At 40.4% G+C, this 26,807-nt stretch overlaps 1 protein-coding gene across 3 annotated transcripts in view; it reads left to right on the forward strand.

Annotated features, from left to right (window-relative positions):
• The window catches only part of DOCK4 (dedicator of cytokinesis 4), a 417,061-nt gene that overhangs the window by 356,508 nt on the left and 33,746 nt on the right, over window positions 1-26,807 (forward strand). For 2 of the 3 annotated variants that reach the window (XM_029924788.1, XM_029924790.1), the window contains exons 31-39: window positions 1,107-1,255; window positions 3,176-3,261; window positions 7,907-7,933; window positions 8,078-8,173; window positions 8,980-9,040; window positions 12,997-13,090; window positions 22,036-22,184; window positions 23,842-23,928; window positions 25,711-25,815. In XM_029924788.1, the coding sequence (XP_029780648.1) occupies window positions 1,107-1,255; window positions 3,176-3,261; window positions 7,907-7,933; window positions 8,078-8,173; window positions 8,980-9,040; window positions 12,997-13,090; window positions 22,036-22,184; window positions 23,842-23,928; window positions 25,711-25,815 (854 nt within the window). The remainder of the gene's footprint in view (window positions 1-1,106; window positions 1,256-3,175; window positions 3,262-7,906; window positions 7,934-8,077; window positions 8,174-8,979; window positions 9,041-12,996; window positions 13,091-22,035; window positions 22,185-23,841; window positions 23,929-25,710; window positions 25,816-26,807) is intronic. The other variant, XM_029924789.1, reaches the window with a different exon arrangement.

Consider the following 26,807-nt stretch of genomic DNA (forward strand, 5'->3'; position numbering starts at 1 on the left):
TGAAATCATCTGTGTCTAGCCCACCCCTCACCTTCCTTTCCTCAGAAGTACCAGTACCATACCTTATGTACTTTGGTAATTATACCATTTTGAGCTCACTGTCGTTACATTGTCATCTGTTTAGAAAATTGTTACATTCTTATTTTTTGGACTACCATTTAGTTTTTTATTTAGGCTGTGTGTTTATTATGTTTAAAAACGTAAGAAAAATTATATGATGCTGGGACCACTTTTTTCCATATATAAAAATCACCTAATATTTTAACCACCCAGAGATAACCTTTGTGGTTAACATTAGGGGATAAATCTTCTTGATTACTATATAGATAGATACATATACATAAGTACATATATATTACATATATATATACATATGTGTGTATATGTACACTTTTTAATGAAGGAACTACCCATCCATACTGTATTTTACTTTGCTTTTTCTTTCCTGTTTTTTTTTTTTTTTACATTTTTTTTAACATTCATTTGTTTTTGAGAGAGAGAGACAGACCACAAGTGGGGAAGGGGAAGAGAGAGACAGAGACAGAATCCAAAGCAAACTCCTGAACTGTCAGCACAGAGCCCGATGTGGGGCTCAAATTCACAAGACCTGAGATCATGACCTGAGTTGAAATCGGACACTTAACCGATTAAACCACCTAGGCACCCCATACCTTGCTTTCTCAGTTAATTATATTGAGAAACTTGGCCTGTTATCCTTCCTTATCCTCATTTTTAGTGACTGCATAAAAAAATTTAATGTGTGACTATATAATGGTATATGTAACCAATTCCTAATGATTTGACTTGTGTCATTTTAATTCATCATTTTTAAATTGTGGTGTAATTTTTAATGGTATCTTACAGCTTTTTTTTAACTGTGAAAAAGTAAGTCTCTAGTTTTTTAATAAAAAATGATGGAGAAACATTAATCAACATATGGAAATCTACTGTTTATATATCTGCTTAGGGAAACATTTTCTTGCCGAGAGAGACAACACTATTTGAATATACTCGTGGCAATCGTTTTCAATAAATTTAATAGTATGAATTTTCTGAACTCTTCTTAAGATTGATATACTGAAACTCAAATGTTTTGTTCAATGTAGGAGAGCACAAGCTTCATTTCATCCCTGCCTTGATTGGCCCTTTCCTCGAAGTGACCTTGATACCTCAGCCAGATCTCCGGAATGTCATGATTCCTATTTTTCATGACATGATGGACTGGGAGCAGAGGCGGAGCGGCAATTTTAAACAGGTAGGCGGATGAGCTTCTCAGAACAGTTGGAAGAGGTTTAGTTCTGTTTGAACATCTCTGAGGCACCAGATTCCACTCTGAGTTGGGAAATAAGTATGGAACAGGCTCTCCAGGGACCTAGATTCCAGCCTGGCCTGCCTTCTCCCATTCATACGGGCTTGGTCACCTCTTCGGTCTCATGTTCCCCCGAGCCTCTGTGGAAGCCCTAAAATCCCTTTCATCTGAACAATTCTGCAATTTCCACGGCTCTGTTTTTTTTTTTAATGTTTTATTTATTTTTGATACAGAGAGAGACAGAGCATGAGAGGGGGAGGGGCAGAGAGAGAAGGAGACACAGAACCAGAACCAGAAACAGGCTCCAGGCTCTGAGCTAGCTGTCAGCACAGAGCCTGATGCGGGGCTCGAACCCACGAATGTGAGATCTGACCTGGGCCGAAGTTGGCGCCTTAACCACTGAGCCACCCAGGCGCCCCATTCACGGCTCTGTGTAAGAGCTGGCAGAGACTCTGTTCCCAGTCAGCCACAACACAGAGGAATCGGGTTAATGATTCTTAAAATCATTGACCTCTCAATGGTTCCCACACTGCGTTTGGTGAATGGCTTAGTTTTGACCATTGGATGCACAGTATGTTTTACTGCTTTTTGCTTTGAAGCGTTGAGAATTAATTTAAACAAGAGAGCAGTGGAAATTCGTGCAAAGGGGATTCTGGAGGGAGGAGCGTATCCTTCCTCATTGACATAGGTTCTGCTATCTCTGCTCCTGTTTTGAAAAGAAAAGATGTTTGTATTACAAAACCAGATCACTCAAGAAATCAGCTGGTTTTGCCCTGCGGGGTCACTCACTTGGAGACCGTAGACCTTCCTTCCGTCTGCACTGTCACTGCACTAACTTGTATGCACGCACCGGTGTGAAGGGTCTGGCCTCTCCCAGTGAAGCCTCTCTCAAAGTTTAGAAATGATTGTCGATGGTCTGAGCAAGCTGAACGCACACACAGGGCCTTCCCACTGCCAGACGCATGGTTTTCACCTGTATCCACATCTACATTTCTCTTCCAGAAAGCTAATCCATGAACAGAAAGCTGTTTTAAAATTGTACTGGTGTTGGGGGCGGGGGCCCTGTCCTTATCTTTTGTCATCACACCCTTACTGGAATTTGATTGAAAGGAACACCTGAGCTTAGTTCTCTGACGATGTCAAGTATCCCTCGCAATCTGGCATTGCTTACCTCTCTCTGGCCATGAAGGGGTGTTTCGTTTTCTGCCTCTGCTGCCTCAGACAGATGAAGGGGCTATTTCTGCTTTCCTGATACTCAAGGCCCAAAGGATTTACATTCTCAAAGATATAAATGTTTTGACTAGTTTTTCAGGAAATATGTCCTTTCCCTCTCATGTAGCTTATTGCTGACTTAGAATATTTCTATGGCTCTACCATCTGTACATGGATAAGACAAGTTCTCATCTCGAGCAAAGATTTAGGGCAACCTCGTACTGTTTTGAGAAAGAAAATAGATATGAAACACATCAAAGATTTAAATTAATGTCTGTGGGTATGTTACTTTGCTAATGTTCTTACACATATAGTGATTTTATAAATAAATAAATAAGTAGGACTTGCCAACTTTTATAGCTCTTAAAAAAATTCACATGTTTAAGCCGGGCTGCAGGCATTCATGTTTGAGTGAACACACAGATAGATAGCTTTGGTGGCAGCAAACAGGGAGTTTGAAGTCACATTGCTCCATCTAAATTAGCCCCCTCGAATTCCAAGGGGGTTTCTCCTATTAACCACAGCTGACAACAGTGTTGCTTTCACAAAATTTGCTGACACTTTTTCCCTTGCGGACATTGATATGTTTCAATTTGCCTAGAAATCCCACTCTGGAAAGGGAAAGAAAGGGAGTAATATTTGGGTACGTTTCAGGTGGAAGCCAAGCTAATTGACAAACTGGATAGCCTGATGTCAGAAGGCAAAGGTGATGAAACCTACCGTGAGCTCTTCAACAGTATGTGAGTAATGCGTTTGTCTCAAGTTGATTCCTTCCAGGGGATTTGGTGTCCATGCTAAGCGGCTGAGAGTGTCTTTGCGGAGTGTGAAATGAAGGATAATTGCCGAACTCTGGCGAATGGATCTTATTATGTTGATGATTAGACACGTCTCCTTATTTTAATCTCTGATTAGGTCAGGTCACATGTGTTATATAACAAATCGCACTCTTTTCAAACCGAAGAATTAAACCCAGGCTGCAAGATAATGATTTTAAGTAGGGTTAACAGTAGGGGTCGTGGGGAGGGGCAAGGCATGAGAAATGCTGTGCTTCTCCCATTCGGGTGCAATGCTTTCCAAAGCAAGATATCCTTGGCTGCTGTGTTGTTGGGGAAACTAACATGGCTGGCGTGTTTGTCAATACTTGATTTAATTCACTGATACCGATTGCTCACTCAGCATTATTAATTGCTTTCTAAATGTTTCTTATTAGAATATCATGGAAGCAAGTCATTTTTAGTAAATTCTTTGATTTGGATTTGACTGAAGGCTAAAACAACACTGGAGTACTGTAAGGGAACTTGGAAGTTGTCCTTACCTACAAATTGTGTCCACAGTGCAGGATCAAATGCTTATACCAAGGTTTCATCTGCCGTGTGAGATGGCCAGAGAGACTATGTACGGGTGTTTTTAGTATTTTAGGGTTTTAATTCTAACTGTGGATTGTGGTCATTTTCAGTCCTAGAATATTGATAAAGTGCTTCTCTTTGAAGGAAGGACTACCTCACTGTGCTTGGAAAATGTTTGCAGTTCTTTCAGAAGTACAAAAATAATTCAGCAATACCTTTTCTATTACAAAATATACTCTTACTTGTATTTGTTCCTAAGTGTCATGTAAAACTATTAATGCTTTTGGGGCACCTAGGTGGCTCATGCAGTTAAGCATCCAACTCTTGATTCCAGCTCAGGTCTTGATCTCAGGGTTGTGAGTCCAAGCCCCACATTCGACTATGCACTAGGTGCTTTAAAAAAAAACTTTAGAAACTGTTGGCCAAATGCAAAATTGTATAATTCATTTTATGATCATTAATTTAGAAAAGTAGATATATTAGTATACAGGTTTAGAAAGTTATTATTAGTGACTGATAGATTTCAACTTGCCTGATTGAAAATCATCCCCAAAGCTTTCAAGAAAATTATGTTCAAAGGAAAAGCCAAGAAAGGGTATACAGATTTGCTAGGATGTGATGATAAAATAAATTATTTGTGCTGAATCCTGAACAAAACCATTTTCTTCTGATACTGTAATTAAACTGGAACTTTTAGTAATTATTCACCAAGCCCTCGTTCATTCTAGTGTACAAGGCATCTGTATTTCATGACAGCTGGAGTTTAGTGAGAATTCTGATTAAAACCTCATCCAGTGTAATAAATTGCCTTTGAAAACCGCTCTCATTTCAGTTACTAGTCCTTGGTTTGAACAAAGAACTAAAATGAGAAAGCACTCAATGAAATGAATCTCTTGAGATTTGAGATTAATTATTTATAATAAATTCACAAGATTAATAAATACATCATTTTATAGTGCCTCTTATCTACTTTAATAAAGGCCTGTAGCATGCAACTTGGATTGCTTGTGTGTAAATGTAGCTTTGAAATAGAAGATGTACCTTGACATTAGAATCAAACCAGTAATTAATATATTAAATCTCTATAGTTAGGACTGTTTTAAGGTGCCTGATTCATTCAATAGAGATTGTTTTTCTTTTGTGATTTTTAGCACATTATTAGAAGTGTTACTATAAATATTTTTCTTTGGTGGCTTTATAATCAGCATATTGGGATTAAATAAAACCCAAAAGTAATAATTAAATATCATTACCACCTGAGCTCAGAAAAGAAAGTGAAAATCTAGCTATATTCAGGAAACAATAAAATGCTCTTTTGGCAATAGAAATCACAGTGAATTAGTATAAGCACCATGAGTCACCGCACATGTTATGAATTAGGAACACACACCACAATGGTACAGGCTCTCCTTTGCTCTCTATAATTCATATCTAAAACTTAAAATTTGCTCAGGAGCTGAAAGTAGCTCACTTCTTCCTTAAAACGTAGTAGTTGCCCAAATAGCCTCCTTAGAATTGAGACTTGAACTTTGTGTAGCAGTTTCCTTCCCAAGAGCTCATTTCGCAACCCCTAACGTTATCTTCATTTACCCATACTCCATCATTTTGAAATAAGTAGGAGTCGGGATTTATTATTTTAGATAATGCTAAAATTGTAGGGCACAGACACCAATAATGATATATCCTGAAGAGAGTATCAGAACTAAGTTTTAATTCCCTTGGCTTTCCTTGGTTCACCCACCGAGTCTGATTTATCGAGCACCTCCCTGTGCCGGGCACTTTTCCGGGGCTGGAGGCTCTGCAGTGACTCTGCTGTAGGAGGGCACAGTAGGGTGCTTTCCCGGAGAGAAAACATCCCTCTCGCTTCTTCCTCATATGTTGCTTTAAATTATTAAATAAGACTCCAAAGGCTTCTTTCAGGGTCTTTATTAAGTGATGACACATTTAATTTTAGTTTAGAGACAGAACGTTAGCGATGCAGTACATATTTTAGTTATCTAACTCTTTGGATTAAGAAGAGCATGGACAGACACGGGTGCTTTGTGGAGGCGTGCTGGCCTCCATACCATTGTGTTATTATAGAGGAGTAGATTTAGGGTCTCATCCTACCTCCCCCTGTTGATGTTCTGTCATGTGTTGAGCATAATGTCATTCTACAGGGCTGTGGTCTATCCCACTCTCCGGTGTCATGAACGCCCATTGCCTATCAATTAGCAATAAGAAATCACCCTTTACTGTTATCAGAGGACTTCCCTGTGTGTTCAGCATGGGTCCATGTGCATGATTATAGACCAAAAACAAACCACCCAGTCTCACCCAAGTTATCTTCTTGCCAATAGGTGCCCCTTCTCAGTTTGTACGAGGTAAACTGGGAGAACAAGCTTCTGGACAGAAAGAACAAGGCTGGCTACAGATGTATTGGATTCTAGATTTGGTCCTAATCTTTGGGTCTGGAATGAGTCAAGGAAGTGGGATCTGCAGGTCTGTGCCTCTTCTTGCAAGAGGGTTATGTAGCTCTGAGTTCTCACTCCATCAGGAGGCTGTGCAAATTAATGAAATTCATGCCCACCAAAGAAGTTTCCGTGTATTTTTAGAACTATTACTTAACTTGAGTTCTCTGTTTTTCAGCCTGTAAAGTATATGAGGTGTGGGCTGTCACTTGGGAAAATTTCTACATCATCCTGCATTACTTTGGCATTCATTTGAGTACTTGGTTCAAGACCAGGTTGGCATTTAAGCTCAAAACAGGTGCTGTTCAGAGGTGTTCTGTTTTGCTTTTTTTTTTAAGAAAACACATATTAAATAAACTAGGGGGTATTTTCTGGGGGGTTAGTCAGGACAGGCTTCATGCCTTCATAAGCTACTTCTCTCCTTCCCTCCCCCAACTTAATCTAGGAAGCAGTTCAGAATAAACCAGAAAAACAGTCAGGGATGCACAGGCAACAGATGAGAAGACAAGATAGAAGGCTGGGCACTGGAATGGCTATAGCAAGAAGGGGGAAGGAAAATTGAGAAAGAACATAGCCCTGGGAAGAGAGGGAGGGAATAAGGGAGGAAGGGACAGGCTAGAGGGAAGGGGAGGAAGGGAGGGAGGAAGGAAAGGAAGGAAAAGAAGGAAAGGAAGGAAGGAAGGAAGGAAAAGAAAGAAAAAGCAAGAAGCCTTTGGCAGAATAGCTTTTTTCTTGAAGGTTTATTTTTCCTCTAAGCACAATATATGATTGGCTTAGATTGCACTTGTGAGAAATGTTTTCTCTCTCGGTTATTCCTGAGACCAAGATGAAAGGGAAACAAGATTTTAGACAGATATGATCATTAAATTCAGAGGGGAAGGGAAGCATCCTTGCATTGCCACGCCTATGTTCTTACTTTTATCTTTTGGGGAAATTTCAGTCATAAAAGCTTTGCCAAGTGTCTGCTTAATTTGCCAAGGGGCAGGAGTGAAAGTCAGGTAGATCCTAATTATTCTGATTGTTACTATTTTGTGTTTGCACAGTGCCTGTGCTCCAAGGTGCTAAAGATTAGGGAACGTGTAGGAGGAGAGATGAGGTTTGGTGCTTGTCATCGATCTGCTGTAACTACCACATAGACAATCCTCTGTGATTAATGACAAAATGAATGAAACTGTTGAGTGAGTGCACAGATAGTACAATATGTATTGAGTGGGCAAATGTGAAGGGAAGGGAAAAAACGCAAAACGTCATACCGTCTGTACAAGGATTTTCCTCTAGCAGTTGCATTGCAGTAAAATTGCCTGGATGAAGATGCATTCCACTGAGAGGTAGGAAAACATTCTTCTGTGAATAAAAGCAAGATCTTATTTCAAAGTAAACTTAGAGGTACTCCTCTTTTCGATTTTCATCGTGTTATTTGCTGTGGTAAGGCTCAAGCCTCTGTCAGTGTAAGGAAGAAGCTAGGGGGAACTGTCTTTGAGCTGTGAGGGGCTTGTATATTTTGAAAATATGATTATATGCATGTGTTCGTATTTTATGACTTGGATAATCTGAAAATCAATTTGCTTTGTCAATGCTTCCGGGATTAGAATTCCACTATTTGGTCCCTATCCTAGGTAAGACATTGTTTGCAAATCGTGCTCCTTGTGAGATGTTGCAGTGGTTGCTAAGACATTTAAGGTACTGATGAAAGTAAAATGGTTGTCATGGTGACTGATAAAAATAAATGTTGAAAATGCCCTGGGTTCTTTCTTTTCCAGTTTACTAAAGAAAATTGAGCGGGAAACATGGAGGGAAAGTGGCGTTTCATTAATTGCCACTGTAACTCGTCTAATGGAGAGATTGTTAGATTACAGGTAAGCCGAGTCCCATGGTTCCCAGATGCGCTGTGCCCCAGCGAGAAAATCAAAAAGTTAGAATACAGTCAACTTTCTGCTTGAGTTAATCACTCAAAGAGTTGATAGTCAGACCGCAGAACCTTGTGCAGTAAGATAATAGACTTGTAACTAGCTGGTTCTGAGTTTTTATTTGATTCCTCTTTTTCCTCTCTTTTGGTTGACAGTTTTTTCAGAGTCTTAGTGAATTGAGGTTTTCAGAGTCTCATTAGTAAAGGATTCTTTTTTGGTATTTAGACTCAGCAGTAGAACCAGGAGATCCGTCGATCAGTGTAACAGAACTGGAGGGTCCTGCTGCTTTCTCATGAAAGACGCACACTGTTGCCTTTCCTCGATGTAATTTTTTTTATTTCTAAATTATCTAAACTTTTAGAGCATGGTGTTTTTCTTTTACGAAGGGAAACCCTCACTCTCATTGTTGATGGCCAGGCTTCCAGCTGTTTCTCAGCCCACTGGAGGGAGGTGTATAAGACCACATCTCCACCCCACTTCTCTCCCAGGGCATCCTGTCTATTGAGAGGAAGCATCGCCCATCTGCAAGTGAAATTCTCAGCAGAAACTGATGCTCAGAAGTGTCTGAGCTCCCAGCCTCGCCTAAGACGGGCCATCTCCCCGGTCCCCAGAGCCTGTCTTAAGGGGCAACTCAAAGGCAACTTGCAAATCGCCTCGGGTCTCTGACAGCACTTTCCCCAACTCCTTAAAAGAAGAAACTGTGTTTGCCCCTAGGAAGGAAGTTCTGAGTTCTGACTATTGCTTTTTGTTTTTAGGGACTGCATGAAAATGGGAGAGGTAGATGGCAAAAAGATTGGCTGCACAGTTAGCCTTCTGGTTAGTAAACTATTCCCCTTTTCCTCCTTGTATCCTAACGTTTGTTTTTTCATCGAAATGCTGTTTGGTTTGTTCTTAGTTTGCAATGTGTTTTTCTGTGGGTGTTTCTTAGAACAGTTTAGAAGTGTTTTCAAAAGAAGCACAGCAAGCTGCAGGTTGAATTAAGTCCCAGAAAATTTTCAGCTGCGAACATTGCAGCTCCTACCTGCACCCCCACGGCACTGTGAGATCAGAGAGCGGTGGGCTGTGTTGTCCTGTGGCCCCGCTTCCCCAGCCAGGGGTTTCTGGTGGCCTTCCTAGAAAAAGGCACAGTGTCCCCAGACACAGGTCTCTTTACTTCCCTATAGACCGTTTCCTCCTGTCCTCCTTCTTACCATTCTACATTTTAATGAATATTAGTCATCTCTTCTTCTGTGACCAAAGGCAGTTTGTGTTTAACGCACTAATTTTCACTCTCTAGCTTGTTTGCAAATTAAGTTTCTCATACCACTGTTGTTAAGTTTTGAATTATAAGTAGAATGACAGGATAATTTACCATCCAAACAGGACATTTTTAAGAGTAAAATTAAATATTATGTAATAAGGGAAACAGGCTAAACCAGAACTGGCCTGGAAAACGAAAATGTATTAAAATATCCTTACCATTAACTAGTAAATAGGATGGTATTCTCACCACAGAGCTGAAGAATATCCAGACATAGAGAGGTTCTTTTTTACGTATTTTGACATAGGGTATAGTGATGCTTCTGATAGTTTGCCTTCATCAGATTTGAAATACAGGAATATGTGACCGCCTCCAGTTCTAAATTTGTGAGTTCCGTGGCTTTCTTTTTCTTATGTTGCAGACAGACGAACCCTCACCAGCTCGTCTAAGTCCTTGTACTGACAATCCCTATCCTGACTGTTGGAATCGCTCACGTTCCAGGCTATTCTCTATTTACTGGCCCCTTGGAAATGTTTTTGGCCTCCGCTCTCGTTCTGTCTTGTCCTAGCTCACTGGCTTTAGTTTTTCCATTCTGTTTTGTTTATTCCCCCCAAGGTCTTTCTTCAAAGCTCAGGACTTCTACTCTCCTAGGACTGCCTTGTTACCAGTTCCCCTCGTCTGTCCTCTCACTGCACTGGCCTTCGCCTCTGCGTATCTGCCTGGGTCCCTTATTACCACACCCACTGCTTATTCCTGACTTTGAATTCATGTATTATATCTGCACCTCCAGTGTCAGTCACTAAAAACAGTGAGACTCGAGAGTCCTCTCTCAGGCCACATCTTGGTGTGTGCTTTCTTCCATCATCAGACCCCATGGTGACCTCAGGCCATTAGGCCAGACAACTTGACGTCAGCCCGCTTACCTCTCCTCTGAGCTCTCATTTCTAACCTTCAGCATAGTCATTCCTACTTTTAAGTCTCCGTGTTTCCCCAGTCTCTTGTCTGCTACTGCCAGCCTTCCGCCATGTTCGAGACCCTCAGCCCGATCCTCTGTGTCCCTCCCTGTGCATCAGTGTTTGGGAAGAAGAGCCAAGTGCTCTATAAGCCTTTCGTCTTCTTAGCTAGTCCTTTAACCCCAGCTTTTCTGTAACACTGGTCACAAAGTCTCATAAATAACCTCAAAGGATAACCTTTACCTTTTTCCAGAAGAATCTCTTTCCCTTGTGTCCTTCCACAGTGCCTTCTTTGTGGAGGTAAACAGGTACACGCAGACTCTAGGTTCGCGTCCTCAATTGGCATAACGGAAGAGATCATTTCCCTGGATGAAGGGATGAATGCTCTGCCGGAAATGTGTGTAGTCCCCCAGTAGGAATGAGCCAGAGATTTAGTAAAACCAGGGGCCCCAACAGGATTTACTTGACTCAGAGAATTTAGCCTGCCGGCATTGCACTGACTAAGAACAGCCTCCATAGAAAATGTTAACATTTTGAAAGCTGTTCTAATTTCAAACTAGCACAAGAATGCTTATTAACAGAGTACCAAATACGTAACTTTGAAGCGAATCTTTTTAGCTTCTAGTCCATATGGAAAGTTCTTGATGCTTTCTAGCAGTAATGTGGTTCTCTTCAGCTACTCACTTCCTCCTAGAGATTTTTCTCAACTCTTTGGAAAGATCATTTCCAGATTGTCTTCAGGAGAGCTCTGGCTTCCTTCACAAGACTGAAGTTAAAGTGTAGTGCTAAACTGGTAAAAATGCATAATCTTTGACATGACTAATACTAGGAAATGTAATTATTATTTTGTTCTCTGTGTCACAAGTTTGCCAGACATATGTGAAAATTCTCTGCTGACTGGAGAAATTTCTTCTCCTTCTTCATCTTCATCTTCATCTTTTTTTGTGGAGAATGATTCATTTATAGAGTGATCACTTATTTTGTTCTCAAAGAAAGCTGCTTCTTACCAGAGAGCTATTAGAGCAAATCATTCCTTAATAATTTAAAAAACCTGCTGTGCTGTTGTTAGACTTCTGTTGATGGTACACCAATTCCTGCTAATTAAAATGGTTTGGGTTATAAGAAGAGAGATGTGAATTGCATTATTTACTTAGTTTTTGAAAGAATGCCAAGATCTATAGATTCATTCTAAAGAATGCCAAGATCTATAGATTCATTCTAAAGAATGCCAAGACAAGAGGAAAAGGAGGAGGATAATGGTATAAATTGGAAGGAAAAAATTTCATGATACATTCAGCTAAATGTCAGTGCCTCAAGGTTATAAGAGTTCTCTCATTGAAGAATAGACACCTATTAGGTAGTGGACAGAAAGTACATTTGACAGAAGGTCCTAGGACTTTAAGCCAAGTACAATTTAAGCAGCCACATTGGCTAGTTTGGTTCATCACCAGAGCCCTGTCTAGCTAATCAGTGCAAAGATTTTTAGAATTTCCGGCGTTTCCCCCTTCAAGAAAACCTATCACTCCTTCAGATCAACAGATTTATCCCCGTATCACTGATCATTTTCCCTTCTTCCCCTAACCAGCTAGGGTCAGTCAACCATAGTGCTAGTGGTTCAGGTGACTTGGACAGGGATTTCATTATGTACAATGATCTGCTAACAAATTGTGCCCCATTTAGTCTCACAGCAGACTCTGTGTGAGTCCAGCTTGTGCTGGAATCCAGTGCCATGTACCTCTGTTCCCAAGTTCACTAAGTTCAGGGAGGGCTAGTGTACTTTATACAGTGTGCTGAAGGAGTACATGAGGATGCTTATTGCTTATACCTTTAAAAAGCCAACATAATGTGTCCGGGTAAGTCAGAGTTGAATTTTTCATAACTAATGTTAAAACACTTTAGAGAAGTTTAGTGAGAGCCCAATACTTTTTTTTAAATAAACAAAATATTTTCAATAAGCATGCCCCTGTAATAATAGTTTGAAATCTCTTATTATTAATCCCTTTTTGTTTTGGACATTAACTAGAAAAACTGAAACTGTAACACAAGTGGGAAACTCCGACTAATACCTCCAAAATAAAGAGCATTTTCATTTACCCTCTTTTACATAATTTCTCAGTGGAAGAAAAAATACTTTATGTTTTTATTCATCTTTGCCTATGGCTTTCAGAAAACTTTTTTCTCTGTAGAGCAAAATATGTATGGAATCTGAAATTAGCTCTCCTTTGAATATCGATGGTCAAATTTAATAAGCAGATTAATTGTTATATATTTTTAATATTTTTTAGTTGAATAGGCAGTAAAATAAACAAAAACAATAATAGAAATGTGAATCAGTGGAAGTAACACCCCCCCCCCAAGAATTACCAGCTTATTTAGTAATTGCTAGTTAATATTTACCACAGATGGTGTTGCATTAAAAATATAACACTGGGCCTCCTTATTAATTTTTAAAAAGACATTGATAGGGAAAAAAACATCCATTATCTTGGTTTAAGATACAGAATTTCTACAAAGTGAAAGGCAGCTGTTTGCAGGCCTGGCTATTGAGAAGCCATCCATACTTGTTTTCTTTTTTACAGAACTTTTATAAGACTGAATTGAACAAGGAAGAGATGTATATACGCTACATCCACAAACTCTATGATCTGCATCTCAAAGCCCAAAACTTCACAGGTAATTCTTTGTTTTGGCTCAGGCCGGGGGAAGTGGGCTGGACACTGGTGTGCTGTACATAGAAGCCCCTTTGCTTTTTATAATCAGAACTGAGGACTCAAACATTTCTACTTTATTTTTTTTTCTTTTTTTTTAATTTTATTTATTTTTTTAATAGTTTATTTTCAAATTGGTTTCCATATAACACCCAGTGCTTCTCCCCACAAGTGCCCCCACCATGACCATCACCTCTCTCCCTCCCTCCCCCTCCCCCTTTAGTCTATGGTTCGTTTTCCGTATTCAATAGTCTTTCATGATTTGTGTCCCTCACTCTCCCCAGCTCTCTTTCCCCCTTCCCCTCCCCATGGTCCTCTGTTAGGTTTCTCCTGTTCTCCTGTTAGACCTATGAGTGCAAACATATGGTAGCTGTCCTTCTCTGCCTGACTTATTTCACTTAGCACGACACCCTCGAGGTCCATCCACTTTCCTACAAATGGCCATATTTCATTCTTCCTCATTGCCATGTAGTACTCCATTGTATATATAAACCACATCTTCTTGATCCACTCATCAGGTAATGGACATTTAGGCTCTTTCCATGACTTGGCTAAACATTTCTACTTTAAAATGGACCTTTTTAATTGGATCTATGTTTCTAAGCACTCTGATTTAATTTGTTTCTTGGCTTTTTTACTTAGCTCTCGGCATTGTTTTTTAGAGGTCGCTTTTGGTGTTACAAAATACATACCTCCCTTTCAGAGTCTAATTAGAGTTGGTATTTTAATCACTTCAAATTCAATAACGTTATGTTGTGGTTGTTCTATGTAGTGTCATATGTGCATATGTGGAAAATCCTATCGGATAATGCCATAATTTTTACTTTGAACAGTCATAGTTTTTTTTTTAATTTTAAGATTAAATAGTCTATCATATTTGCTCGTATATTTACTATTTTGTTGCTCTTTCTTCATTCAGGGAGGTCCTCAGTTTCCCCCTGTTATCATTTTCATCCTAAAGAACTTGTTGTCATATTTATTTTAAAGTACATCTAGTGGTGAAGAAGTCTCTTCATTTTCCTTCATCTGGAATGTCTTTATTTTGCCTTTATCCCTGAAGGATACATATGCTGGATATTAAATTCTGGGTGGACAGTTCTCTTGTTTCATTACTTTAAAAATGTCACTCTACTGTGTTCTGGCCTGCATGGTTTTCAGTGAGAGGTTAACAGTCATTTATATCGTTTCCCTGTAAATAATCTGTAATTTTCTCTGATTGCTTTCAGGACATTATCTTTGGTTTCCAGCAATTTCCTTATGATGTATATGGGCATGGCTTTCTTTAAGAGTATCCTGTTTGGGTTCACTGAGTTACTTGAGTTTGTAAACTTATTTCCTTCTCCAAATTTGGGAGATTTTCAGGCATTATTTTTTCAAATATATTTTCTGCATTTCTCTTTCTTTTTTTTTTTTAATTTTTTTAATGTTTTATATATTTTTGAGACAGAGCATGGGGGCGGGGGCGCAGAGAGACAGGAAGACACAGAATCTGAAACAGGCTCCAGGCTCTGAGCTGTCAGCACAGAGCCCGACGCGGGGCACGAACCCACAAACATGAGATCATGACCTGAGCCAAAGTCGGAGGTTTAACCAACTGAGCCACCCAGGCGCCCCTGCACTACTCTTTCTTATTTGGGACCCCAGTGACACAATGTTAGGCCTTTTGATATTGTTCTATAAGTTCTTGGGGCTCTGTTCATGTTCTTTTCAATTTGTCTTCTTTCTTGTTCAAATTAGATCATTTCTGTTGTTCCTTTTCCAAGTCCATTGACTCTTCTCTGCCGTTTCTACTCAGCAACTGAGCTTTTCCAGTAACATTTTCATGTTTGTTTAATTTTTGCTTTTTTGGTTTTTGTTTATTTGTTTTTATTTTTTTTATTTTAGATTCCATTTCTTTGTAGGGAACTTGTATCTTTCTGTTCGAGAATGTTCCTTTTACTTTAAGGAGCACGGTTATAAAAGCTGCTTCATGGTATTTATCTGTAAATCCAACATCTGAACCTTGGGGTTGGCATCTGTTAATTAATTGCCTTTTCCCTTTGAAATGTGTGTAGTTATCCTGTTTCTTTGAATGTCAAGTAATTTTGGGTTCTGTCATGAACATTTGTAATATTATGATACTCTGGGTTCTGTTAAAGTCTTCTGGAGAAGATTGACTTTTTTTTATTTCAGCAGACAATCGGTCCAATTAGATTGAAACTTCAAGTCCTGAACCACCTTCTGAAGGTTGTGGTTCTGATGTGGGTGTAGCTTTTAGAGCCTCGACTGTACTATTCTGATCTCACCCACATGTGTGTCACCCTTGGAGTGCCTGGGACCTGACCAGTGGTCTGTCAGAATCCTTATTATGTTGATTCTGGTCTGTTCGATGCACGGGCAGCTTGGGACCCCATATAACAAATATAAAAACGCCTTTCTCTACCTACGTGCCTCCTCTCTATGACACTTCTCACTTTTCTTGCCTCACAGGGACTCTTTTTCCTGGCACTCTTGCTTGATCGGAGCCAAATTAGTCAAAGCCAGGTCTTGACCCTCTCCACACTGTGACGCACCTCATACAGTCTGTTGTCCTGGGGGCCAGGCAGTGAATGTAACAAAAGTCCGTGGAAGCCTCTGCTGCCCCTGTGCTTGTCCTTCCTGTCCCCATTGCAGGCTTACACCGTGCTCCTGGGACGCAGAGGAGGGTAGAATGCTCAAGAGTACTCCATCCCGCGGGAAGGTCCTCTTCTCAACCCTCTGACCAGAGGACCTTTCCTTGGAGCTTTTTCTGCTTGTTTCCATTTGGAGTTCCAGGAGACACAGCAAGCTAAGCCAGGAGATTCGGAAAGGCAAAACAAACAAACAAACAAACAAAAAAAACCCACAAAAAACCAACCAACCAAACAAACAACAAAACAAAAAACAAACCTAAAACCCAAACAAACAAACCCCCCACTATTTTATTGTCATTCTTTGAGTATTGGTTTTCTTACTCTGCCCACCTCCTCATATTTACTTGTCAGAATGCTCCAAGAGTTGCCTTATATATTCAGCCTAGGATTTTTAGTTACAATCAGGGAAAAATACAACACTTACTAGATCGTAACCAGAATAAGAACCCTGTAACTGGATTTAAGAACTTAAGTTTTAGTCCTTTGCCACACTGTTCTTCCCAGCAACTCCTGAATTGTGGCCCCTCCTTCAGCTTAAAAGAATGCAGTCCTGGGGTGCCTGGATGGCTCAGTCAGTTGAGCATCTGACTCTTGGTTTCACCTCTGGGTCGTGATCTCGTGATTCATGAGTTCAAGCCCCATGTCAGGCTCCATGCTGATTGTGCAGAACCTGCTTTGGATTCTCTCCGGCCCCCCATCTTTGTCCCTCCCCCCCTCCCACTCACACATGCACATGCTTTCTCTCAAAGTAAATAAACTTAAAAAAAAAAAAGTGAAAGAAAGCAATCCCTTCTGTTATAGTGCCTGTGTTGCCAGAATTTAAATGATGCCTCCAGCTAGAGTTTCACTCTGTCAATTAATAGCATCTCTTGATGTCATCTTTGGTATCTCTCAGCCTCCTTCACATAGCCATTCACTCATTCCCGATGTTCTTTTGATTTCTTTCCCTAACAGCCTCTCCAAACCATTTCCTCGTCATTGTTAACCCTCACCCCACTGCCTGAGTTAGGCCTTCATCCTCTCACACTGGACTGTTTCTTAATTATCACCACATTTATTCTCTGGAGCATGGGGGCAGGACAGAAAACTACAACCTGCAGACCGACCGCCTGATTTTGTGAAGAAAGTTTTGTTAGAACCCAGCCATACTCAGTTACTTGGAAATTGTCTGGGGCTGCTTATGTGCTACAAAAGGCAGAACTGAGTAGTTGGGACAAAGACCGCATGGCCTGCAAGCTAGATGAGAAATTCTTCAGTGTCTGGTCCTTTAAGACAATTTCAGGGTCAGCTTTAGCTCAGGTGGTTACTTCACATCTGGTTGTTGAAGACAGTTTCACCAACCCCTTCTCTAGACGTAACTGTTTTCAATTTATATCTATACAAAAAAAAAAGTTTAAGCTCTTTCCTCAAGATCCATCGTAATAAAACCAACACCTGTCTACTCAGCCTCATTTTCCCACTTGTACATTCCTTGTCTTCATCCTTCAGGGCATGTTCCTTTACCATCTTTCCCTGGAATTCTTTTCCTTTTCTTTCCCTCAGCCACTCCATGCTCCACCACCCCTCTCCCACGGGCAGAATTGATGATTCCAGCTCTTTTCCCAATACATTTTTTCCCCCAGATTTCCATTAAAGCACTTATCACATTGTTTTTATTAGTAGTTATATAAGATGTGTGTTTGTGTGGTGTGTGTGTGTGTGTGTGTGTGTGTGTGTACCTAGATGGCAAGTAGGTAAGTAGGTATAGATATCTCCACTTAAACGTGAATCCCTTGGGGCGCCTAGGTGGCTCAGTCGGTTGAGCGTCCGGCTTTGGCTCAGGTCATCATCTTGCGGTTCATGAGTTCAAGCCCCACATCAGGCTCTGTGCTGACAGCTAGCTCAGAGTCTGGAGCCTGTCTTCTGATTCAGTGCCTCCCTCTCTCTCTGGCCCTCCCCTGCTCATGCTGTCTCTCTCTCTGTCTCTCAAAAATAAATAAAACATTAAAAAAAATTTTTTTAAGGCAAATTCCTTGAGAGAGATGATATTTTCTTCTTCTAAGTCCTGTCAGTTTAGTGCACAGCACTGTGAGGGTTAAATAAATGTATCACCAATAAATTAACTCAATTAAATGTAACACCTCCCGAGATTTTTCTCCCTCAATAGTAGTAATTCCTGAGTCACTGAGGAAGCCCCAGTCTGCCTTTACATAGGTGTGCTTGCTGATGGTTGTGATGAAACAGACCAAGATTTTGCAGGTTGACTGTCCGAGAGTTTCAGTGACCATTTTTAGAGTAGTTAGTAGCAAAATTTTGAGAGAAATGGTAAAGCTGGTTTTTGTTAGCTATGAAAACCAACTAGTGGATTGTTTGAAAGTTCATTAAATCAATTTTTCTTAAGCAGTTGATACCTGTCACAACACAGCATTTTATATACTGTTAAGTGAAACTGCAATACAATCTAAGTTTATTTTGGGAGTGTTTGCTGTATCATTGGATTTAATGAAATGTTTAGAGGTGCAGTAGGCATGACTTTGAGTAGATAATGAAAGAAAATGCAAAATACAAAAAAAAAAGAAAAAAAAGTGACTTTGACTTTCCTCAACTTGTAAGATTAATATGAAAGGCACATTCGATTTTCCATATGCATTCAACTTGACTAAATTGAGATATGACTAGCTGTTTTAAGGTAATAAGAAAATCTAGTGGTTGGTGTACTCTGAGACTCTTTAATCTTATTTTCTAATAAAAATAGAGATTGTCGGGTTAAAAAAAAAAAAAAAAAGGAAAGTTCATTAAAAAAGAAACGAGGGAGGGAACTGAGGACAGGCTTTCCAGCTATGGAATAGACGTATTTTGGTTCTCCAAAATACAGTCCTGATCTGTCTGATTCTATTCTAGAAACAGGAAAATAGTTTCCCTTTAATTTGCTCACAGGACTTTCAGGTTTTACGTTCCCCAAAGTCATAAGAAAGAAGTCCTTTCTTCCTGCAACATTTTATCCATCACTCTGAGGTGATGCCTTTTGTTCAAAATTATAAATACTTCTTAAAAGATCACTGGAAATTTTAGATGTGATTCATTCTTCCCTCTTCAGTGCATAATATTGTCTTCTAAAGATGCAGAAGAGTAAATATACAACGTATTACAATAAAACGTCTACAGTTTGCTAATATGATTAAGATCAGCCTCAGTAGTCTTCTGTGTTGGTTACTTACTCCTCAAAGATATATATTTTTTCTTTCATGAAAATTTTCTCTAGCTTCCTCTACACTCACCATTTACCCCAGATAGACATCATCATTTTCCTGAAGCAGATTCTGAAACAGGTATAACTTATTTTCACATCTTTCCATGTCACCACCGGTCATTTGTCAGCGTCTCCGGAGGGCTTGCCGGTGCCTGCCCGTCTTCCCAGCCTTCCCAGCGGCACTCCCACACCTGGTCTCCTACCCATCCGCTGGACTGCCCAAGGGCAAGCACGATTTAGAAAGCAATTTAGGGACTAAAAATCCTTCATTACCCACCCCTCCCCCACTTTCAAATTTTCTTATTGTGATAAAATGTATGTAACAGAAAATTTATCATCTTTTTTAAAAATAGTTTTTAAATGTTTTACTGTATTTGAGAAAGAGAGTGTGAGTGGGGGAGAGGCAGAGAAAGAGAGAGAGAGGTGGACAGAGGATCCAAAGCGGGCTCTGCATTGACAGAAGTGAGGCTTGAACTCGCAAACCACGAGATCATGGCCTGAGCCGAGGTCGATGCTCAACTGACTGAGCCACTCAGGTGCCCCTAAAATTTACCATCGTGACCATTTTGAAGTGTACAATCTCGTGGCATGAAATAAATTCTCATTGTTGTGCTGCCATCACCACTCTGTCTCCAGACCTTTTTTACTTACACACACTGACACTTTGTACCCATCTCTGTGAATTTGACCTTCACTGCCCTTTAACTCAGTCCCTGTGGGCAGCTGAAGGCTTCACCTGTGGGTTTGCTTGGTCCTTCTCATCCTTTTCATTATGAAATGATTAACTGCAAGGATATTTTTTGAATGCTTAGGTACTGGGGAAACACAAAAGAAATTTGAGAGACAAAAGTGATAATTCCTGAGCTGTGTATTAAGAGAAAATAGGAGTTATTCACCAGTTCAGGGAACGAGCTTGAAGGAACAGTCTGTGAGGGACCGCAGGTGTCCCACAGACATGTGGTCAATGAAGGAACCAAGGACGGTTGACATGGTAGGAGCAAAGTGTAGAGACAGAGGAACAAAGACATGCATAGGGCCTTCTTCGGTGCTTGGCATTTATTATAAGGATACGTGGGTGATTGAAGATGAGGGAGTTATCTCAGGAGGTCTCAGAGAAAACTAGAAAGCTATTCAGATACAGCACATACCTGACAATCACTATTATTATCATTCTTATCCCATAAAAAAGCAGTCTTTCATGGCAACCCACATGGTGGCGATTCAACTGTTTCTGCATCTGCCAGTTAACCAAAACCCTTTATGACGCTCTCTCTGTCCGTGTCACATTCAGCCTCCAAAAGAAAGAATGTGGCCAGTGCCCATTAACAGCAGGTACCTCCCTCCCTGTTTGGACAGCTTTCTGTACCAGCTGCCTCTGGATCAGGATGGATCTTGTTTCATTCAGCAAAAGCTGACAATGGGGTCAAGGGGCTCCAAACATGGAGGCTGGAGGCTTCTCAGGAGGAACAGTGGCGAGTTCTTTCTTACCTGTACTATGTGGAGGGACAAGGGGAGAGATGAGTGAGAGGCTGGGAGGGACCAGATCATGGCCAGCCTCCTCTGTGACTTCAGGAGGCGTGCATTTCTTGTTAGCTACTGAGGATCCCTGGCTACTGCGTATCAGGCAAGGCATGTGATCCTTCCCCTTAAAAAATCGTACTGGTAACAGTGTACAAACTGAGCAGAGGGGGATGAGATTCTTGGTTGGTTAGGAAAGCTTCTGCAGTCAGTCCTGAAAGCCAGGAGATGAGGTCACCACAGATAGTTAAAAGGAAAAAAAGGCCTGAACCTATGCCTTACAGGACTTCCACATGTAAGAAGGAAAAGAAAAGTGATAGGGACCCAGGCCTTTCTTATTGCAACTGCATTTTACACCCCGAGATGGACAAATCATAGCAGTAAGACTTAACGTGCTACTTTAGAGCTTAATGTGTGGTTCCTCTTAAGGCAAATGACGACTAAGAATGACTATGGATTCTGTGTTAAAAAGCTACTATTATATCTTTTAAGAAACATATAGGGGTGATAATTAAATGGATTAATAAAGGGTTTGTCCATTTTATTCAATTTAATAAATGAGTTGGCTATGTTAGGGGGGAAAATAATTATTGGGGTCCTTCATCAGGGACAATAGAACTCCATCTGTTTGGTTATATTTAAGATTCAGGGAAGAGACCTGCAGAGTGGCAAGTATTCTGTCAAGTGCACTACCTGTCAGCTGGACTCAAGCTGGACTCACCGTTTCCGTGTGTGTATATAGAATATCACCCTTTACATGTTTTTCCAAGAAATCCCTTATCATATAATGACTTCAGGAGCCATTACTGAAGATTTGCGGGGCCAACTGGGGGTCATACCACTTAACACACAACAGTCCTCTCTCCTAGTCTCTCTTTTCTCTCTCTCTGTCACTGTCAGTCTTTCATACACACACACACACACACACACACACACTCTTCTTCTGCCCTTTCTAATCCTTTCTCTGTTGGTTTTTTTTTTCTTCTTTGCACTTAGCTCCTCTCTGGCTTCTTTGCCCGTCTGAAATTCTGCCGACAACCTGACCCTACTCTTGAACTCCATTTTCACATTTTAGAGCCTTTTATTATCAAGAAGAATTTAGTTGCCATTTTTTGTTTCCTAAGCATGCCCTTTGGAAGATGCCCATGGTCTCACCCCCAGGGATTTGCCAGTGAACTTCCCTAGCAATCAAAGCCTATTTCCTTGAGCCATCTCCAGTAAGATTTCCTCAAACAATTGTATTAAGCCGTGGCGTACAGGCAGTGTAGAAAAAAGGGATGGGAAGAGAAGGCAAGAAAAAGAAAGGGAATGAACAAAAGAGGAAATACAAATCCCTAATAATTCTGTCTTCTCAGCGGAACTCATCACCTTCTCTTGCATATATTCTGAACATTTTCTTCATTATCATGAAATTCGGAAAATACTTTCTCCAATTTGTTCTAAACCAACCCCATTCGAGGGGAAGTTGCTTGGGGTCCTGGCTTGAGCGCTGCCCTCCCACTTGGCTTGCAGAGGCTGCGTACACGCTGCTCCTGTACGATGAGCTGCTGGAATGGTCTGACCGGCCCCTCCGGGAGTTCCTTACCTACCCCATGCAAACGGAATGGCAGCGCAAGGAACACCTGCATCTCGCCATCATCCAGAACTTTGACCGAGGCAAAGTGAGTGGCCCTGCCCAGCATGGTTGTGTTGCTGTCATGTTGCCTTTCATTTCTAGGTTTTTGATGCCCACGTCCTCCAGCCAGGTGCCCTCAGATTTTAATATACATTAAAAAACACCCAAGAGTGTGTTAAAATACAGTTTGTTAAGATTTCCAGGTCCCTAGACATTCTGATTAGGTATGTCTGGCTTGGGGCGGGGGATTTTGTGCCTTTGATAAGGACTTGAGGAGATTCCAACGTGTATGAATTTGGGACCGTGCCTTGAGAAACACTGATCTGGAAGTTTTGACACCCAGGTATTTAATTCTCCAAGAAACCATGTCATCACCCCTCACCTGTCTTCCCAAATTGGCATGTGTTCAGCCCCATCCACTTTTCTTGTTTAAAGAATTTTATGGCATCCCATCATATACTTAGAGATGCCACAGGGTCCTGTAAACCTCACTGACCTAATGATGCCGTTTAGCACATTACCTCACTCCACCCCATGTCTTCAAGGGCTTACAGTACCCTTTAAAAAAAAGCTTATGAATCTGACCACAGTTGTTTATTTCATTTGAACATTTGGATGCTCTGGTGATACATGTCCTAGATTTAACCTATGTTCCAAATTGCCAAGGTTAAACAGCAGGATAAAATATGAACAATGGCTGTCATTCTTTTACAAAACATAATTGCATAATTTGATCCAAGGGAATTGCCTCTTACCTATCCTCCTATAATATTTATCTAAATACACTGACATAGCGTTTGTTAAGATAATAGCAAGGAAATGCCTTTGCATCCTCCTTCAGTGAAGTTTTCATCTGTAGGATAAACTGTTATGAAATCTCTGCCTGCTTATCTTGGCCCTTTTAAGGGATTTGTGCTAGATTTGGGGTTACAGGCTATGGCCCATGGGTCAAATGGCTCACCGCCCATTTCTGTCCCGCCCACATTCTAAGAATCGCTTTTACATTTTATGGTAAGAACATCTGACAGGTGAAAATTACGTGAAATTCACATTTCAGTGCCCAGAGATGACCGCTGTATTAGAACACAGGCTTAATCACTGTGGCTGCTTTCATGCTTTAACGGTGGAGTTGACTGGTTGTGACAAAGACTATATGCCCACCATGCCTGAATTATTTACTGTCTGGCCTTTTGCAGAAAAAGTTTGCTGACACTTGGGCTAGACGAAAGAATTTTTGCTTTTCTGTTGCCAGTTAACCAGCTGGGTTAGATCCTCACAATTTACAAGTGCAATTGAGCCAAGCAAGGCATCCAGCTTGCCAGCTGTGGATAATTGGGCCTTAGGGGTCACTAGTAATTCCCTCCTTAGCACGGAGGGCCTATTTACTCATCGCTTGGCCATTGTGGAACCGGAGTTCTTTCAAGATGATGATTCTGAAATGATACCAGAAAATGTTTCTGTGCCATATGTTAATGCCTGTTCTGGTGGATCATATTTTTTTTGCTTCCTAAAGATTTTTAATAATTTGCATGTTAATTGCATGCTGTTATCAAGCTTAAAGTTGCAGCGATACTATTAAAGGTAGGTTATAAAGATTAAGAAGTAAGGCTTGATGATCTGAAAGCAGTTACACCTTGACCTCTGCCTGGCAATCAGTAAATGTCATGGGATCATGAGCATTTATATCATGCATTTGTCCGCAGTGTTGGGAGAATGGCATCATCTTGTGCCGGAAGATTGCAGAGCAGTACGAGAGTTACTATGACTACAGAAACCTGAGCAAGATGAGGGTAAGGTACCTGGATGCACCCTAACCCGGCTACGGCATCCTTTTTTCATTAGCTTTCCAGTATCTTCTATGAAATTAACTTTGTGATCATCTCAACAAGTCTTGCAGAAAGCTTTTTTTTTTTTTAAGATGTCTTTCCTCTAAAGTATAATAAGCTATTTATACAGAGAAATAGCAAATGCTTTTGATTAGTGCGCAGAAGTGAGCCCTCGATCCATGCAAAAACATCATGTCTGAAATATATAACCAAATCCATGATTAATTCTTTTAGCTTACTGATGAAGATCTCCACACTCTTTGAAGAGCTTCCACTTGTGCACAGATCTCTGTAACAATATACCATTCTTAGTCCCTTAATCTGCACAGCAAAACTGTAAAAATGGCAACTGACCCATTTGTACATGTTTGGGGCTAAATTGTATAGATGTCAACTGTAGCCTCAGCAGTTTGTTTTATTTGCTCCACCAAAACCAAGGTCTTAGTACCCAAGAGCTCAAGGAGTTCAATATTCTGTGTCCCTGAACAAAACGTTTTGTCCCTTCTGTTCTTTTCAGATTCAAACAGGTCCCTCTTGCACCATTAGGTCCTTGTTCTTCAGAGTCATGAGCGTTTTGTGTCATCTTACAACACCTCAGCTCTTCAGGGTTTCTAAAATAGGAAGCAGATTATGATGTTCCCTTTTAATTCTGAGGTAGCAGTTGAAGAGATGATACTGTAAACCTTTCACAGCCTGGAAAATCCCGTACCCCACAAGTAACTCATTCAACCTGCAGAAACCGGCCCTGTACTACTGGTGTAGTGTTTCATGTCAGTAGTTAGTCACTATTCCTCCTAACATGAAAACCAAAGAGAAAAAAACCTTGTTTTAACTTCAGTCCATCACGCTGGCTCTGGCAGGCACTGCAGTTTTATATAAAAACGTCGCTGTGCTTCTCTTGGCATACTGTCCCTGTAAGAGAAGCGAGGTTACAGTGTTTACCCGGAGAGCCCTTGGGTACCATAGTCACTGAGATTTTTATAAACCCAAAGCATTACACTTCATGCCAACTGCTCTTTGGGGTGCTGTTACTGGGGGCAGAGGGAGGGGGGAAGTTTTCAAGTGCAATATTAGTCTTTCTCTGTAAACCCTGGGGATGATAATATCATGAATGGAAAACTATAAGCTTTATGTGCTTCATAGTTCCAACATTGTCAGAGACATAAGAGCTTTCAGCCCAGACAGCACTTTGCACTATGGGTCCCCTTTGGTTTGGTTTATCCCTGTCCAACATGTGCAAGGTTGCACCTTCAAAATGTCCTGAATTACCATGATCATGGAGAACCAGATCCACAGGTGAGTACATCTGGCACAGGAATTCTCCAGAAAGGTTTGGCCTCTAGTAGTTCCTTTATTTATTTTTTTAATTCATGTCACTTTTTATTTAATTGTGAAGAAAAGATTTTCTTGATAGACTTTGTACATAGAAATTATTTTCTTTGGTAAGAACATGGAGTAACATCTGATCCTTAAAAGCAGGGTCAGAAAACTATAGCCTGTGGGCCTTGCACAACTGAGGAGTGGCGGCAGGACCGAATGGCCTGCAAAGCCTAGAATATTTATTCTCTGCCCATTTACAGCATAAGTTTGCTGATCCCTGCCTTAAAGCATAAAAAGGGAGTGAAATCTTCTTTTCTGCAATCTACAGTGAAGTTCTCCTTTATGTAGAAGAAATCCCCCCTTCAATAAACAAGTAGAGCTGAAAGATGAGATAAAATTATTAGAACTTCTCCTTTGCTTTCCTAGATGATGGAAGCCTCTTTGTATGACAAAATCATGGACCAGCAACGTCTTGAACCAGAGTTCTTCAGAGTTGGGTTTTATGGGAAGAAATTTCCATTTTTCTTAAGAGTAAGTTAACCTACTATTTGATTTGCTTTTGTACTTCCAATATAGATATCCCAGTCAAGAAAACTAAGATGGACAATAATATTTTCATTTAACTTTTTAGTTTACAGACACTGTACTAAATCTAGAATACCTTGCTTTGAATAATTCTCCAGGTTATCAAACATTTATTTGATTTTTCATCCTGAATTTCTAAGGTGACTTTATTTTATGAGCAGGCTTTGCTAATTATAGTTGCTCCCCTGTGTGACTGATGTTTAGTGGTCTGTTGAGTCTGTGATTTCCACGTAGTTTGCACTTGAGAAAAATGGCGGGGCACTGCAGATGACCATAAACCCTGCAGCTCCGTATCCTCTAGAAACTTCCTCCAGAATCATGGGTAGAGCCCAGTTACTGCTTTTGTGAAAAGGTCAATGTCACTCAACCAAGAGATCCCATTTATTGCTAGTATAAATACTTCCTTGGTGCTCTTTCCACCAAGAAAAATCTTCCAGACATTCTAAGGTACCTAGTGGATCATAAAATATTTGACTCTATTCTTATCATGTTTCACATTGTGCCAAGTTGTTTAACACTTGAGTGTGTAACATATACTTATACTCACCAATATAAAAACATTGGTTGGGAGAGGAAAAGTTCCTCCCCAAGCAACCAAGAAGTATCTGGAATCATCTGTAAATTGAGTGAATTCATTACAAACTTTACATCTCCGCATACAAATACTCTGGCATTTATGTTGCCCTGAATCTTGCTTTAAGTACCAGCACTTACGGGTGAATGTAGGTTGGAGACAAAGAACGGAGAGGAGAAAGATAAGACTTCATTGTTTGCTTAATAGTCATTAACTTATCTGCTTTACAGTGAAAGTTTTGTATGTATGTACTTATTCATATATTTTTACATATAAAGTCTTTATATACATAGACACCAAATAGAGATATAAGTATAGATTCCAAAATATCCAAACACCATAGGCAGAAATTCATTATAGTATG

The sequence above is a fragment of the Suricata suricatta genome, chromosome 2 (genome assembly GCF_006229205.1).
Source record: "Suricata suricatta isolate VVHF042 chromosome 2, meerkat_22Aug2017_6uvM2_HiC, whole genome shotgun sequence".
In the NCBI taxonomy this organism is placed as follows: Eukaryota; Metazoa; Chordata; class Mammalia; order Carnivora; family Herpestidae; genus Suricata; species Suricata suricatta.